Below are 15,418 nucleotides of genomic sequence, written 5' to 3'. Positions count from 1 at the left end.
CCAGTGAGAGTTTCATACATGGACAGTTTGTAGGATTGTGTTGATGAGGAATGATTTGCAGAAACAGATCTGCCTCCCTCAAACCTCTTCTGCCTTGTGCACGTGAGAATAACTGCTGAATAGCTGGGTACCCTGGCTTTTCTCTGTTTCCCCTGCACTGAAAAAACCCCACAAAAAGCACTAGGATTATAAATAATAATTTTTATTATAAATAATAATTCTTTTTTGCAGAAAAGCTAAGCCAGTCTTTTTGTTCTACCAGAGGCCTTTTCATGTATTCATTTTAAATTAGCCTATTTTCCAAGATGGAAGTTGAAGGGCAGCAGTCATCACTGCCAGTAAAAGCAATAGCTCATGGGAGGGAAACAAAAGTTAAGAGGAGGAATTAAAAGATTAAAATGTTTTAACTATAACATGTTTTTTCTGTCTCTGTAGCACAGTATACATTTCTCTCACTGTATGAAGTCACAGATACACACAAAGGTGTATTCAGAATATTAGGGTGAAAAATTAACATCAGAACATGTATAAATGTCTTTATGATCTATTAATATTTAGGTGCAGTGTATTTATGATTTTGTTGATGTAATTTAAGCACTACAGGTTTGCAACATGAAGTGTAGAAGTAAAAAAAAAAAAAAAAAAGTGATAAATGAGACTCATCATGAATATTTCCTCTCAGACATGTGTTGTCAAAGGGTCTGTATCAATTAGTACTGAGATTTTTTGGGGTGGAGACATTATGAATAGTTAGAAAACCGTACACCCTGGATAAGCTACATTGCCATTCCATCATGGTGCTTTTGTGAACAAAGTGCAGCATTGCTGAGGGGTGTCTTGACAGATTCATAGTTTTGATTTTCTTTTAGTGGCCTCTTCAAGTGTTAATAAAAATATAAAAGTTTTATGTCTGTTTCAGAATTATTTGGAGTGCAGCCGTCTGCCATAGTGCTTCAAAGAATGCCAAATAGAACCTGAAGGGAAAGGTCATGGAGCCCAGCTCTCAGAAATCAGATTCCTGTGCCAAAGGGAATAAGGTTTCCTACGTGTGCAGAGAGATTTTACACTCATCTGCACCCATGGTTTTCACCAAAGGAAGTCAATCAGCTTTGCGTACATGGTGGATGGGGCGGGGGATGGACGTAGTAATCCCTGTGATGGACATCATGTCAGTCACAGCTGTCAGATGGAGTTGTCACCAGTTTATTTGGTGCTTTGGAGGTGCTTAATAGAATTTTCTTTTTTAAAACTTTAAAGGCAGGACAAAAATTAAAAGGAGGATGGAGGCAAGGAGTGGGTAACAAAGGAAAAACTGGAGAACTGGTTATGTACTGTGCAGTGCCTCTGTTTGGTAGCGCCTGGGGGGCAGCATGCAAAGAAGTTGATCCAAAGTCACGAAAAAAACCTCTCTATTTACCAGTAAAGACTTGAATTAGCTTATTTCAGTTGCTGCCAACATAAAATCTCCCCATTTCTTTCTCAAGACTGAATAATTAAAATCATTAGTGCTTGTTAGCACTGTGCTGGACCACATCATGTTGCATTCCATAAGCACTTTGCTGTGAAATAATGGAATTGTGTGTTTCCAGAGACTTATTCATTCACAAGCTTAGGTAACATATAAATTAAAAAGGAAGGACAAAACCCTACCTCAGGTGTTCGTGCCGTGCAACTCCCTGCTGGCTGTGGGATTTACATGCCATTTGACATGGGAATCCAGACCCAAAGCTTGTAAGTTAACATTAAATACAGAAAATTTAAAAAAATATTTTGCAGGATATTAATCTTTCACCCTGACCACTATGAGCACATACCTGGTCCTGACACATGGTCAAACTGCATGAAAATTTTGTGCTTCATATTTGCAAGAGGATGGGCTCTGGATTGTCATGGCTTACAACATTGTAAAAAATACATAAACCAGACTATTTCCTCAGCTGCTATTAATAGTCGGCTTTGCTGATGGAGCTGGGGCTCTGTCAGTCCTGTCTGTTTGAGCACAGCTAAATCACAACAGTGCTGCAATTTAGGTAAGATTTTTGAAGGGCGTAAGCAAAATAGAGACTGTATGTTCATTTTATTTTTATGAAGAAACAGACAAAGATCAGGTCTATATTTCAATTTTTCTAATACAGGTATATGAAAAAAACAAAAAGCCAGCAATATCTGAGAGCTTTGCTGGCAAAATCCTGAGTTTATTTGCTATTATGGCAGCCAGAGGCACCTTTTGCTGATGTACTTCTGTTTCAGTTTTCTGTTTTTCCACTTTACACAAACAATTCAGAGATTTGCTCGTGTAACTATACAGGTAATCATGTCTGGTTTGGACAAGGGTGAGCTGTGTGGTTATCTGTTTCATTCATATATATATATATATATATTTGTCTCCATATGTTACTGTATGAAAGGATCACAAAACAGACACAGGAGAGAGTGTATGGATGGAAACGAGCAAAACTCTCTCTGTATCAAAGAGTTCCTTGGGGCCTCAAGTCAATAAACTGCAGACATCAGAGAAATGCACTACATTTCTTTCAAGAAGAACAATCTTAGGTGCAATAACAGTTGTGCTCTTAAATGTGCAGTGGCGGGGGCAGCAAATCAGAACTTCTTCCATTTCCCCAAGCCTTATATGCATGAGGGACAGCACCCAGCTGCTTTTGCCAAGTCTTTGCAGGTTGGACACTTTTGACAGGAGACTAGCAATGATCTCAGTGGCATAGTTGGCTAAACTACAGCTATTGGGATATCATGGGTGACTACAAATGAGTTTTAGGGTTTGTGTGCAATACGGAGAACATGGGGAATTTAATACACCTTTCTAACACTTCAGAAAAGGCACATAACTTCAGAAGTACTAACTTCGGACATCTCTTACTTAGAAAAGAGAAAGCTGCAGGATCCCAGTTCTTCAGGAGGTGAGTTTTGAAGTTTTAGACACACATTTAGAAACATTCAATGAGCGTAATTTGTAGCAACTCAAAATCAGAGCACGGATGCGCCATCCTTAGCTCCAGGCCAGTGGATTTTCTTGCCTGACATTATGGTGCTGTACCCTGCTAAGGTGCAGTGCAGGTGGGTTATCCTCAGTCATTTAGCTGGAAGGGAGTTTACAGAAGCCATCAGTGCTGTCAGAATGGCACAGCAAACTCATTTGAGCATCCTTGTGAAAATTAGGAAGCAGCAGTTACGGGTTTCCAAACATGAGAACCCAACCTACGGGGCTGAGAGCACAGTGTGGTTGACTGCAGCATCTCACCTGAGCGATGAGGCTCACGATCAGTTTTTATGTTTGGGGCATTTCTAAGAGAAAAGGAGCTCTAACGGAGGACTGTTTATTTGTTTGTTTATATGCGTAGACCAGAAAGGCCAGCAGTTCACCAGCTTGAGACTTCAAAGGCTACTCTTGCCTCCAGTGTGTGCTACCAGGGTAGTTAAAGATGTTTCTTTTCAGTAAGTCCAGCAGAAAATTCAGCCTCCATGGCTGCTGGAAAATTTGCTTAGGTGGGCACAGTAGAAGCTACTTTCCTGTGCTTCCCATAAATTATTTCACAAGTTAAATATGTTATTTGAATTTGCACTCTGACAGATACTCTGGGTTTTTTCCACTTTCCTTTGTGCTGAAGACAATGATTCTTCATAAACTGTCAGAGGCTAAACAGTAATACTCTGCCTTGATTTTATTAGATTGTGACTCTCTTTTATTGAGTAGTGAACATCATGAGTTAAAAGTCTGCATATCATCCTTTGATGGTGACCTGAACCTTTTTAAAACCATTACTTGTAGGGCATTCAATCCAGTCAGACGCATGCTGATGAAAAAACAACCACCCAGAGCTCCTGCTGACTGTGTACAGGCAAAGCTTGACAGCCCAGCATCAAACAAAAAATTGATTGCAAACCCAGAAGTCAATATCATGCTTTTGCAAAGGCACTTTGGCACTTGAGAGGAAAGTTCGCATGTAATGTACACATTTGATGAACAAAATACAGAGGAGATGGCTTGTTTGGACTTGATTTGGTACACCCATGCTTTTCTATAAACATTAAAGCCAATGAAGTGTTGATCTGTGCAGCTGGAGGGGAGCTTCAACTCGTTTTACACATGCACAGATAGCATCTAAATGGGCCTGATTTTTGATGTAATTGATCTAAACAAATGAAGTTTCTTAAGTACAGCTATGACCTGGTAATGTTTCAGAATGAAGTCTTAATAAGTTCATGAAGTCCAGTCTTGTCAGTCAAAGTGCCATTTTATTTGCTGCCTGATTTTGAGGTCCCTCCTTTTTGCTTGCTACTTGTTACGCTCAGTTTGTGCGATGAACAATGATTGTCTCTTTTACACGTGGTATACTGCTGGAAGTCACGTTTAGGTTTTGATAGTTACAGAGTCTTTCTGCACTGGTCCTGATACGTGTAGCTTTACTAACATCTAGAATAGTTAGGGACAGTGTCTGGAGACATTCATAGGGACAGTGAGTAGTGTTATCATGAAAATACACTGCAGGTTTTACATTCTGCAGCTTTTTTGGTGCTCAGTCTTTGTAGCACATGCTATTGCAAATTCAATGTCCAAGTTGCACATTTAGAGGGATGCTCAAAACTATTTACATCTGTATAGCTGATATTCCTCTAGTAAGTAGTTTTCAATGTTTGTAGATTTTTCATAGCAGAAGACTGCATCAAAGTTGCATGGGAAAACTCTTCTTTAGGCTTTAGTCGTCCACAGTTGGTGGCATGTTTATGTACATGGCATCATAAAGTATGAGTGAGATACAAGGCTGTGAAGATTGCAGCTCAAGGAGTTCAGCTGAAAAAAGATTCTGAGGCAGGATTCTCTAGAACCAGGACACAGACACTGATGATTGTAACTGAATGATGAGGACTATGCTTTCTCTGGGTGAGAGCCCTTTATGGAACAGCATCCCCCTATTATTCTGTTACATAAAATAAAACAGAAGAAAAAAGGCAAGGTCAGCTGTCCTATTGTTGTTTTGTTACTTAATGGAGATTATACATCAGCACTTTGCTTTCCTTTTATGCTTCAGTGTCATTTAGAAAACCGGGAACACAAGATGTTGCTACAGGAAAAGATGTGTTTCACAGTCTGTAGAAAACACTCCACTTGACAGTAGAAGCTAGTCTAAAGTGAAATTCGGTGGTTGTGCATCTTAAGGAGAGACACAGTCACCCAAGTTGTAACATTGATTCTAGTTTTTAAGTGTTAGTGAAGGAAAACACTTCTAGAAACACTTTACTCAGATAAATCATCTGACTACTGAGTGACCTATTTCGCTCCATCTCTTTTCACCCACCCTGAGGTGGTTTCCTCACTGGACTGTCCCATGGAGACAGGCACTGTTGTCAGACATTCCTTGAAGGAGGAAATTCTCCTCTAGGTTGCAGAGTATTAGTGCCAGCCATGAGGTGGACCAGCTTGGTACAAAAGCTTTGCAGACTGCTTCAGCTCAGTCTGGATGTTACACATTCAGCTGGATTGTCTGCAGATAGAAGAAAAACTGGGTCTGCAATTTGTCCTGGCTGTAATCAGAAGCCACTAAGGTGTACCCTCCAAGCAGGCAGTTCCTCCCGCTTTGATTTTCCTCCTAGTATTTTTCCATTATCTGCCAAGTTGGGGGTTAAATATTCTGCTCCCTTTTCATTTTGCAGACATCATCATTGGCTTGGCATGTGTCCGATAGGGAACCTGTTTCTGGCAAGCTGTCTCACTTCCAGTAGCAATCTCCCTGTGTCCCCTGCAAAGGTGATGGAAAAAACCCAGTTCAGTTTTTCCTTGTCCAGCTGACCTTAAGTGCCTCATCAGATTCATGAGAGAAGCACCCCAGCTCCCATACCCAATGGCATCCAACAGGACAGGGAGACCTGTGAAGGTGATTTCAGCTGGCTGGTGCAAGTGCCATGAGTGTACATCTGCAGCAGATTGAAGTGGGTCCTGTAGCTGAAGCACGGCTCTTTGCTGTTCTGTCAATTGAATGCAGAGTACATTGTTTAAAAAAAAAAATTGTTTCCTCTACAAGTGGTGGCAGGATGGGGGGCTGAGGGTGTTTTTCCTTGTGAGTGGGCACAAGCACGATTGTCCAAAGTCACATTAGCAAGTTCATCATCACAGCTACTGTGGAGCTGAAGTTCAAGGGAGCACAGAGTGATTCATTCCACCTGGCAATATATACAGTGAGTAAAGAGAAATATTTCCTGTACCTAATCCAGACACCAGTTAGGCATCAGTCTGTCTGTATATGAGCAGATGTACAAATGACAAATGTGTGGAGGAACAGAATAAGGAACAGAAAAAAATGAGAATGTATTTTTCACTCAGAGGTTAGCACATTTGCTCTGAACACAATCCCAAAACCTAATGAATCAGAAAGTGTAATTGTTGCACAGACTAATTTCAAAACAGTACTACTCATTAAAGATTAAGGGAGAGAAAAGGAACATGAGGTTCAGACCTTTTATTGAAATTTTGTCATACTAGGTCCTCATTGGTAATTTTTTATGGTTCACATTTATTCAGCTCTTCATTCACAGCCTTCTGTCAGGGCTCTCTAATACGTACCAAGTACAAGCTTCATTAACTGTATTATCCTTCAGCTCTGCTTTATCTGTGATTACCAAGCCACTGTTGCTCAATGACATTCTAATGTTAGAAAACAAGTTAAAAAAACACAAAAAACCCAACATAAAAGCAGCTTGATTTCTATCTGTTTTTTGCATTCAGATTTCCAAAGTTTCCTTACGTTTGAATACAGACATGTTAGATACAGTTTGGCTACCCATTAGAGAAAATGAGGCTTATGGGGAGCTCTTTAAGTTCTTGCTATTTAGATTTCCACAGTTGCCAGCCTGTCTTCTAGAAATGTTGAAGATTATGTCTGGGATGCTCTTTCATTGGCACCTGGTGCCTAAGACTGGGATTGGTGTCTAAGACTCCTTTGCTATTGACAGGTCTCTTCTGTTCTCCCTTCAAGGTACAAATCAACCCTTAAACTGTTTTGCTTGACTCTGAGACTATTAGAAATTTGGATAGGTGGGGGAGAAATGCTTTACAAGGTGTTTGTTTTACTCTTTGGTGTTCTGTTAACTCAGCTGATCCCTCTGAGTAGTTCATGTCCAGTTTTTCATTCTGACAACAAGTAGAGAGAGAGAATGATTAAGTCTGTGTCTTTTTATAAACCAAAGAGGGAAACTGCAAGAAGGAAAATGTTGAAAATTCTCTCTTTTGGAGTAAAAGATAACTTACAGATAGTCACATTTAGCTATCTTATACTTGGTTAAAAAAGGTCTTGGGAAATCTTGTGCAATTTGTGCACTGGCCATGGTGTCCTGCTCCTTTATAAAGTCTTCTCAATTTCTTTGCTACTGTTGTCTCAGTAAAGGCTTGCTGGTAGATGTAGAGAGCTGTAGCAGACTTCCCTTGTATCTCGCCTACGTGGTGGGATCTGTCAGAATTCAATTATGTAAAAATTAAATTCTGTGTAATAGCCAATGCCTTATCTGAGCATCTTCCCACTGTGTAAGACCTATGCACATACATGATGTAAGAGAGCCATTGCAGCCAGCATTAAGTTGTCCTTCCTGTGGGGAAATACACAGGAAGGACAGCCACACAGTTTTTATCACTCAAACATTGTGGGTCTAGTTAATAGTCATAGAATCACAGTTTGGGTTGGATGGAACCTTAAAGACCCTTTAGTTCCAACCCTCTGCCATCAGCAGGGACAACTTTTATTAGACTGGGTTGCTGGCAGACCCATCCAACCTGTTCTTGAACACTTCCAGCAGTGGGGCATCTGCAGCTTCTCCAAGCATACTCAAAAAAGGGGACAGTTGAAATTTTAGGAAATCAAGAAAGATTTTTTTTTCTTTTTGGTTGGCTTTCATGATCTGTTGCAAATCCCATAGGAGCTTTGGTCACAGCAGAGGGTAAGAACCTAAACAGGGGGTTTTTTGCATCAAGAAATCCTGCACAGCTGCAGTAATTTTCAGTAGGATAATTTCCTGGCTTGTGCTTTTGTCTATACCTTATTTCTGATGTTCCTAAATTTGAGAAGAAGACATTAAAAAAAAAAAAGGATCGTAAAGGAAGGGAAATAATTACTAATTCTAGTCAAGGTATATTAAATTCCACAGTGCTCAGACATGACATAAGTGTTCAGAATTTGTATATGAATGAAATAAAAAACATTCTGGAAGGAAAAGCTACCTAAATGTCAGAAAAAACAAAATGCAAGCTATAAAATCCTGTGAAAATCACATAGACCAGAGTGAGATAGATGTGCTGTATTTGCTTAGCAAAGAAATCACGGAGGATATGAAAATAGAGAATGAAAATAACACATTTTTACTTGATTCAAAAGCATTATCCATAATAGCATCTGCAATGTGTCTGTAATAATATGGTGTAAATTGAAATTTACATAACAGATCTTTGAAAACAGGCTCTGACTCACAATGTGAAAATGGTGCCTCCAGAAGGAAAAGTCAACCAATAGCAGGAGAACTTTGCAGAAGGCCTATTTCTTATTCCAAGATCCACCCATTTAGTCCCTTTGTAGATTGCATAGTATTCATCTCAGACATGAGCTATGCTGAAAACTTAAATAGCTGGTCTTGGAAACCTGTAGTATGTTTCTCCTGAATAGATAGACAAGTCATTCTCTTTGGGCTGAATTAAGTTCTTATTAATGGTGATAGGTTGACAGCCCTAAAAGTTGGAAACCCTCTATTTAATACGCTCTTCCTATCTTGATTCCTGTCTGTTGAGTAGGAGAAGAGTCATTAATTTAACTAAACCTTGAGTAGAATTCCTTCACTGTTGTTTCTTTTGTCTCTGTGGTTAGGACTTCAACTAAGCAAGACTCCCCAGTAACAACCAGTCCAAGAATGGTTGGACACTTCAATTCACATGGTGTTGCAGAGCTGAGATCAAACCTGGTTTAGTTCTGATACTTCTTGTCTATACAGTCCATGCTCATTGCTCTTCCCTTTCATTTCCTGGCTGATAGGGAAGTCAGAGGTCAGTATTATTGGCATTACAGGGCTTTTATAAGTTTGGTTGAGCTTTGCTAAGTCAGATTTTTTAGTAGTTCCTTAGATTCCCATGGAAAGTCTCTCTGTCCAAATGTAGATGACCAGTATAGACCTATTTTTGAACCTGTTGTTTTCTGTGTTGCTGACATAAAATAGAGACACCAGTAGGTATGTGTCTCACCTTTCTGAGTATTTAGGGTAAAATTGGCTTTTAAGATTGGGACCCTAAAATCATTCAGTTATCCCTATGAATATATACTCCTGTTTGTGTGTCTAACCTGATAAAGCCAAAGGTAAATATATGTACAGTCAGAATAATGCACCCCTGTAATTAACACAGTTTGTTTTTGTTTGTTTTTTTTTTTTTCACTAGACCACCTCAAATACCATAAGGTTCTGATATAACCAGCCATAGTTAATGATGAGGCAGTGTGAGTCAGTGCAGGGTGAGGAGGGGCAGGATGGCTCTCTCATGTTTTAAACATCTCCATGTTTTATCTAATGTATTTAACTATCTGAGAAGCTGCAGAGACACTGTGAATGCTTTTTCTGTTCGTCTCCTAAATCCAAGTCCTAATCCAAATTTCAGAAGTATCATTACATGTCTGATACCAGTTGTTGTAATTTATAACTACATACAGTTTGTTCAGTTCTGAGGTCTCTAATTAGTGAATAAATGGGGGTTAATTTCTCATGTATTGAAGTCTGGTAAGTATTAGATTGATAGGATAGACATTCTTTTCTGATAAGGCATCACTAATGTATTGTGTACTACAGAATCACAGAATGGGTGAGGTTGGAAGGGACCATAGTGGATCATGTGGTCCAAATTTCATACTCCAGCAGGGTTGTCCCAGAGCACATTGCACACAATTGGATCCAGACAGTCCTCAGTCCTCACCAATGAGGAGACTCCTCAACCTCTCTGGGCAATCTGTTCCAGTGCACAGTGTTAATGACTTTTGAGCAGGAATTCACATGTCCTGTTTGTCATATGCAGTGTGCTATACTGCCAATCTCCCTCCAGTTCCATCAAATACTTTAGTTTCCTTCATTTCCAAAAAAAACCATGAAAAAAGTGCTTTATGGTTAGCTAAAAAAAGTAAAAATAGAGATATTATCAGCACTTTCTTTATCTTTCATAGGTGTTTATCTTCCTCAGTCTGCATTCCTCAGTCTCTTGGCTAAAAAATACTCTGAGTTTTACTCAAAGTAGCCATACCACTGATCTTTAACATCTTTATTCATTTTTTGTTGTTTCACTTTTCTGACACCTCAGATTTTATGCCACATGCATTTTTACTCAGTTTGAGTACATTTCTAACAGTACAAACTACTGGATTTTGTTAAATTGTGTAGCCCTGACATGGTTTTATGGCTTTCACCAAACCCAGTCTGTGATTAAATGTAATCTTAGTCTTCTTCTTGACTTAACTATTGAAAGTTCTCGGGCAAAACGGGCAGAGCAAACTTCTCTGGGAGCTGTATATCCATCATAACCTGGCTAACGTGTTATCTATCCAGAATGGTTGTATTTTTCATGCTTTATCACAAATCAGTGCCACAGATAAATTGCAGTTTGCAGCCTGCAGTTGTTCATCGGAGTTAACTTGGCTGTCAGGACAGCCTGTCTGCAGTGTTTTAAACTTTCATAACTTTTGTGCATGAGACTGAACTATTTTTCTGGCTGGCTCAGAGATCAATGCTGTGTCATTAGAACATATGGAACAAGGCTCTGTTACACTTTTGAGTTTCATTTAGGATATGTGACACCCCAGCCACTTTTTAGAAGTGTCTGCACATAGATGAAAACAGTATGGAACTACTCAAGTCATGAACCTTAAAAGTATTTTACTTACGTTTTAGATCATCCTCCAAATATTCAAAATCATTCAAGACTTCGAACTCCACCACCTCCAATATCACATGCTCACACCCCAAATCAGCATCACGCAGCCTCCATCAATTCCCTGAACAGAGGGAACTTCACTCCACGCAGCAACCCCAGCCCAGCTCCTACGGACCACTCTCTCTCTGGAGAACAACCAGCTACTACTCAAGAGCCAGCCCATGCTCAGGACAACTGGTTACTCAACAGTAACATCCCACTGGAGACAAGGTAGGTCACTTTCTTTAGCACTTAGAGTGTTCTGACTGTGTGTGCTCAGGATGTTATGGACAATACACACATCTGCATAGCCAGCCACCTAGTTTGTGAACTGGTGTTTGACTTATGCATTTTGCATTGTATTTACTATTCCTTGTGTCTTTTTATTTGGACTAGGAGAAGAGGAAATTGCTCTTCTGTCATAAACTAAAAATGTTGTCCTTAACAGCTGTTTATAAGGTTATTTTCCTCATTTATAATTGGAATCAGGATCATAGATTAAAATGTTCTTGGTTTTCTTTCTTTTATTTTCTTTTAATGTCTTTTCTTCCTATGTGGTAGGATAAATCAATATCCTATTTAAAAAACTGAAATCAGTCAGTATATTGAAAAGATTTAGCCTTGTAGCTGTGCCTCATCAAGCAGTACTTTCGTAGTACGTAATTCAGGAAAGTTGATCTTGTTTCACCTAATGAAGAGAGGTCAGCTGCTGCCCTTTTCAACATTGCTCCAGCAAGCATGAAACACTGGATAGCCCAGCATCAGCCATTTAATGGTATTTCCATTTAGCTCTCAAATTCTTTTCCACCTATGCAACACCTGAAGGGTGTGACAAGGGTGTACCAAGTTGTTGTAGTTCATAGCTTTGTTCAGGTTCTCTGTCAGCTCTGGAAAAGAGAGCTCTCGCACTCCCTCAGCCTTAGTCCTCCTATCTGATGGTGAGTGCATCTACTTGCAGTCCCAGTTGCTTTCTCCAGAGGCTTTGATTCACTATTTCCTTTGCTACTGAGCAGCCCCTGGGGATGCAGTAGTTGTTAGCTCCCATACATGGTGTCTTTTTCAGTCTGCAGAGGAGTCTTCCAAGCCTCAGACATGGTGCACTTGCTCACTGTCCTTGTCTAACTTTCTGAAACCAACAAGATTTTAGGCAGAAAAAAATCATACAATAACTGAAAACTGAGACAGGACCCAAATTTTTCACATCATTGCCTGTAGGAATCTCATTGCGCGGTGGCAATAGTTATCACTGTGTCATGGGACAAGTTGTACCCAGTTTTGCAAACTTCTGCTAAGAGAATGTTTTTTTTTTTAAATGAGCACATATGTCAATCTTTCTGAGAATTAGCTATATCTGCTGGCCCTCTGAAACTTCCAAAACAACCTCAATATCACATTTTGTGGCATTTAAAGATAATTAATTTCTCTGTGCCTGCTTGATTAAAAAGATTCAACTAAGAAGCTGGATCCAAAAGATTAAGACAAAATTATAAGCAAATAATGCAAGTGTGATTTGGCAACAGTTTTAGCAATTATATTGTATTAGTAATTCTCAAGCATAAATACCAAAGTATTGAGTTTTATGTGGTAATTCTTATTAAAATTACATTAAAAAATACTTAGGCCCTACTCCTGCAGCTTTTTTGTGATAATCCTCTATAATTCTGAAGGAAGTCCTGTGCCTTTTCCTGGCCAGGTGGTGAATTCTTTATAGAAGAGATAATATACTGTTTTAGTAGTGCAAAACCTTAAAGGCTGTCCTCATTTCTTCTCTGTGAAATCATTGTGGATGAAAATTTTTCAAGATCTGAAGCTAACTGCTCTTGTTGCGGGTTGGATTGGTCACATTATTGCTGTTAATTAGACTGGCAGTTGGAGGTCTACCGCATGAAGAGCTCTTTCTGCATCATTTGATGATTTCACTCTAGCATCACAGATCAGTCACATTTGTACTTGGTCCTCAGTCTAACCATTTTATTAATTTGGTAGAAAACAAGTCATTTTAAGACTGATGGTGAGGCTTTTGATACACTGGTTGCAGTGGTGTAATTTCACCCCATGTTTCTTTTTGACAAGAAAATTTGACCCCGTGATTTTTTTTGTTTCTTTTGGCATGTTGGAAAATAGGTAATTTTGTGCCAACAGCAAATGAGCACTACTGACTGTTCCTTCACTTATACAACATTAAGAAAATAAAATGTGTTATAATGGTGTCATAAAGAGAGGAGGCTGAGTTGATCAGTGTATCTTTTACTAACTTCCACTCTGACAGTCAGCTCTTCTGGCATGCAGAGGTCTTCCATGTCCTTCAGTGAGAATTGTGTAGACATAAAAGACCACGCTTCAGAGCTTTTTAGCAAACTTGGATGCCCAATTCAGCCTCTTCATGAGACTGATCTTCCCCATCTTCTCCACTGCAAAGGTTTTTGGAACCAAATAAAAAGACCATCACCTAGGAGAATAAAATGTCCAGTATGTAGAAATATAAAGAGACATTAATCCAAGAAGAAAGGCTTTTGAAGTTAGGAGATTATGGTAATCTCATGTCAAAAATGGAATTGTATTCCTGTTGTTTTTTTTTTTAATCCCATATTAGTCAACAGAGAGGGAACACAAGAATAAAAAAGCTGCATCTTTTAAACTAGGATTGTCACAGGCTGTAGAATGTGCCTGCAGTTAAAGAATTTAACCAGAGTTTGGAGTGGCTTGATTTTGACTCCCATGGACTCCAGGCAGTTTTCAGAACTGGGGATTCACACTGGTTTGTCACTGCCTGGAAATTTCTAAATCTTAATGCAAGGGCAAGCAGAGATGTGCAGCACAAATACACAACTGACAGGATAAGCATATCTCAGAATTTTATATGTTGCAAGAGGAAGAGCCCCTCCTCTTCTCTCCCTCCTTTTCATTAGTTTCCCTTTACTCCCTTTTCTCTCTTTCTCCTTTCTCCTCTTTCTTTTCCTGTCTGCTCCCTTTTTTGTTGCTTTAAAAGCCATGTATTATCAAGGTTGTGGTGAGAAGATCTTTGCTCAGCAGTCACTCCTGACAGGTAAGTTCCCCCCATATTTATTCCTCGGTCTTCTTCCTTCTGTGGCCTCCTTTCTGTTCCTTTACATGAGACCTTGTGGGAGCAAACAAATGCCAACTAGATGGATATTTAGTTGACAAACCAACAGTTTTCAGGAGACTTCCATTCCCAGGAAATTTCATGTGGTAATCATGTAAGGTCAGATTTCTCCCACCACTACTGCTAATGAGAAAGGAGAGTGTTTTGAAACTAGCCAGCGATTTACAGGTAATCTCCAAGGGAGCAGACTCCGTGAGCCTTCCGTGAGGAAGACAGTCACACATCAGTCCCTCAGGTGACCCAGCGATCTGTCTGTTACAAATGCATACATTATGAGGTTGTGTAACCCTCCCCTCTTCTCTTCTATCGACAATCCACAACTGAAATTCATGGAACCAGTTTGACATGGATTTTAACTAACGATGAACTTTTATTGATTGGTGTGTTGCTAGGTGCCTTGCCTCTTACCCATTAAATGCTCAGTGCATGCACATACGCTGCTTCTTTTTGCGTTGAACTCAACATTCAGTCTTTCCTGCATTCCCAGGGAATGTGAGGAAGCCACAAACACTTGGGGATGGATTGATGTCTCAAGTGCTATGGCACACAGCTCATGCATGTTGATCCACTTTACTCCACAGCTATGAATAGGAGTTACTTCACTTTCATTCAGATCAAGGAGTAGATCTGTTCTGTCAAAGCAGCCCAAAGGCGTCCAAAAGCAGGGAGTTGAGCTAAACAAGAGCTGGCATTAGCAGCAGGAAGAGGAAGAAGTAGAAATGAAAATTAGGTTTGAGAATGTTTTAGAAGAAACAGTATCAAGGTTCATATAATGTGACAGGGCTGGTTTCTCTTGTTTAGCATGTTACCTGAATCCATTTTCTTTGACAGGAATTCCTGAGTTCACATCACTTACATGCTTTAGGCTCTTAATCCTGCATAAGTGATAAAATGTCACAATGCTGTTATATTTTTTTTACTAGTTTTTGCCAGGGGATTTATTCACATTCAGGCTTAGAATCAGTTTTGATGCTGAAAACAAACATTGGCAAAATCAGGACTGTATTTTGTTTAAAAAACATGGGAAGAATGCTGTTTTGCCAGGTCTTGAGAAACAAGCCCAAAGGTGAGAAAGACACAGTTTGTTCCCAGCTGTGCCTCTGAGTTAATTCTTTATGTTCCTGCTATTCTACTCAAAAAGTACAAAACAGTTTAGCATTTGTAGGTCAAAATGTGACTCATAAAAGAACATGGCGGGAGGACAAATACTGCAATATCCCTGCTGTGTGCAGTGTCAGTCCCAAGCATTTGCATGTGCAGGCCCTAAGTATCTTGCTTATTGCCTGTATTATCCAGATTATAGCCAACACTCTGGTGTTGGAATTTGGGTTACAGCTTAACCTGTTTCTAGCTTA

General features: G+C 39.5%; 1 protein-coding gene across 1 annotated transcript in view; it reads left to right on the top strand.

The window, feature by feature from the left end:
* Positions 1-15,418, top strand: part of TENM4 (teneurin transmembrane protein 4) — a 591,112-nt gene that overhangs the window by 374,117 nt on the left and 201,577 nt on the right. The window contains exon 7 of the mRNA XM_041414180.1: positions 10,918-11,170. Within this exon, the coding sequence (XP_041270114.1) occupies positions 10,918-11,170 (253 nt within the window). The remainder of the gene's footprint in view (positions 1-10,917; positions 11,171-15,418) is intronic.

Source organism: Onychostruthus taczanowskii, unplaced genomic scaffold (genome assembly GCF_017590055.1).
Source record: "Onychostruthus taczanowskii isolate IOZ18803 unplaced genomic scaffold, ASM1759005v1 scaffold44, whole genome shotgun sequence".
NCBI lineage: Eukaryota > Metazoa > Chordata > Aves > Passeriformes > Passeridae > Onychostruthus > Onychostruthus taczanowskii.
The sequence above is the reverse complement of the archived record's forward strand: the minus strand, read 5'-3'. Positions and strand labels throughout refer to the sequence as shown.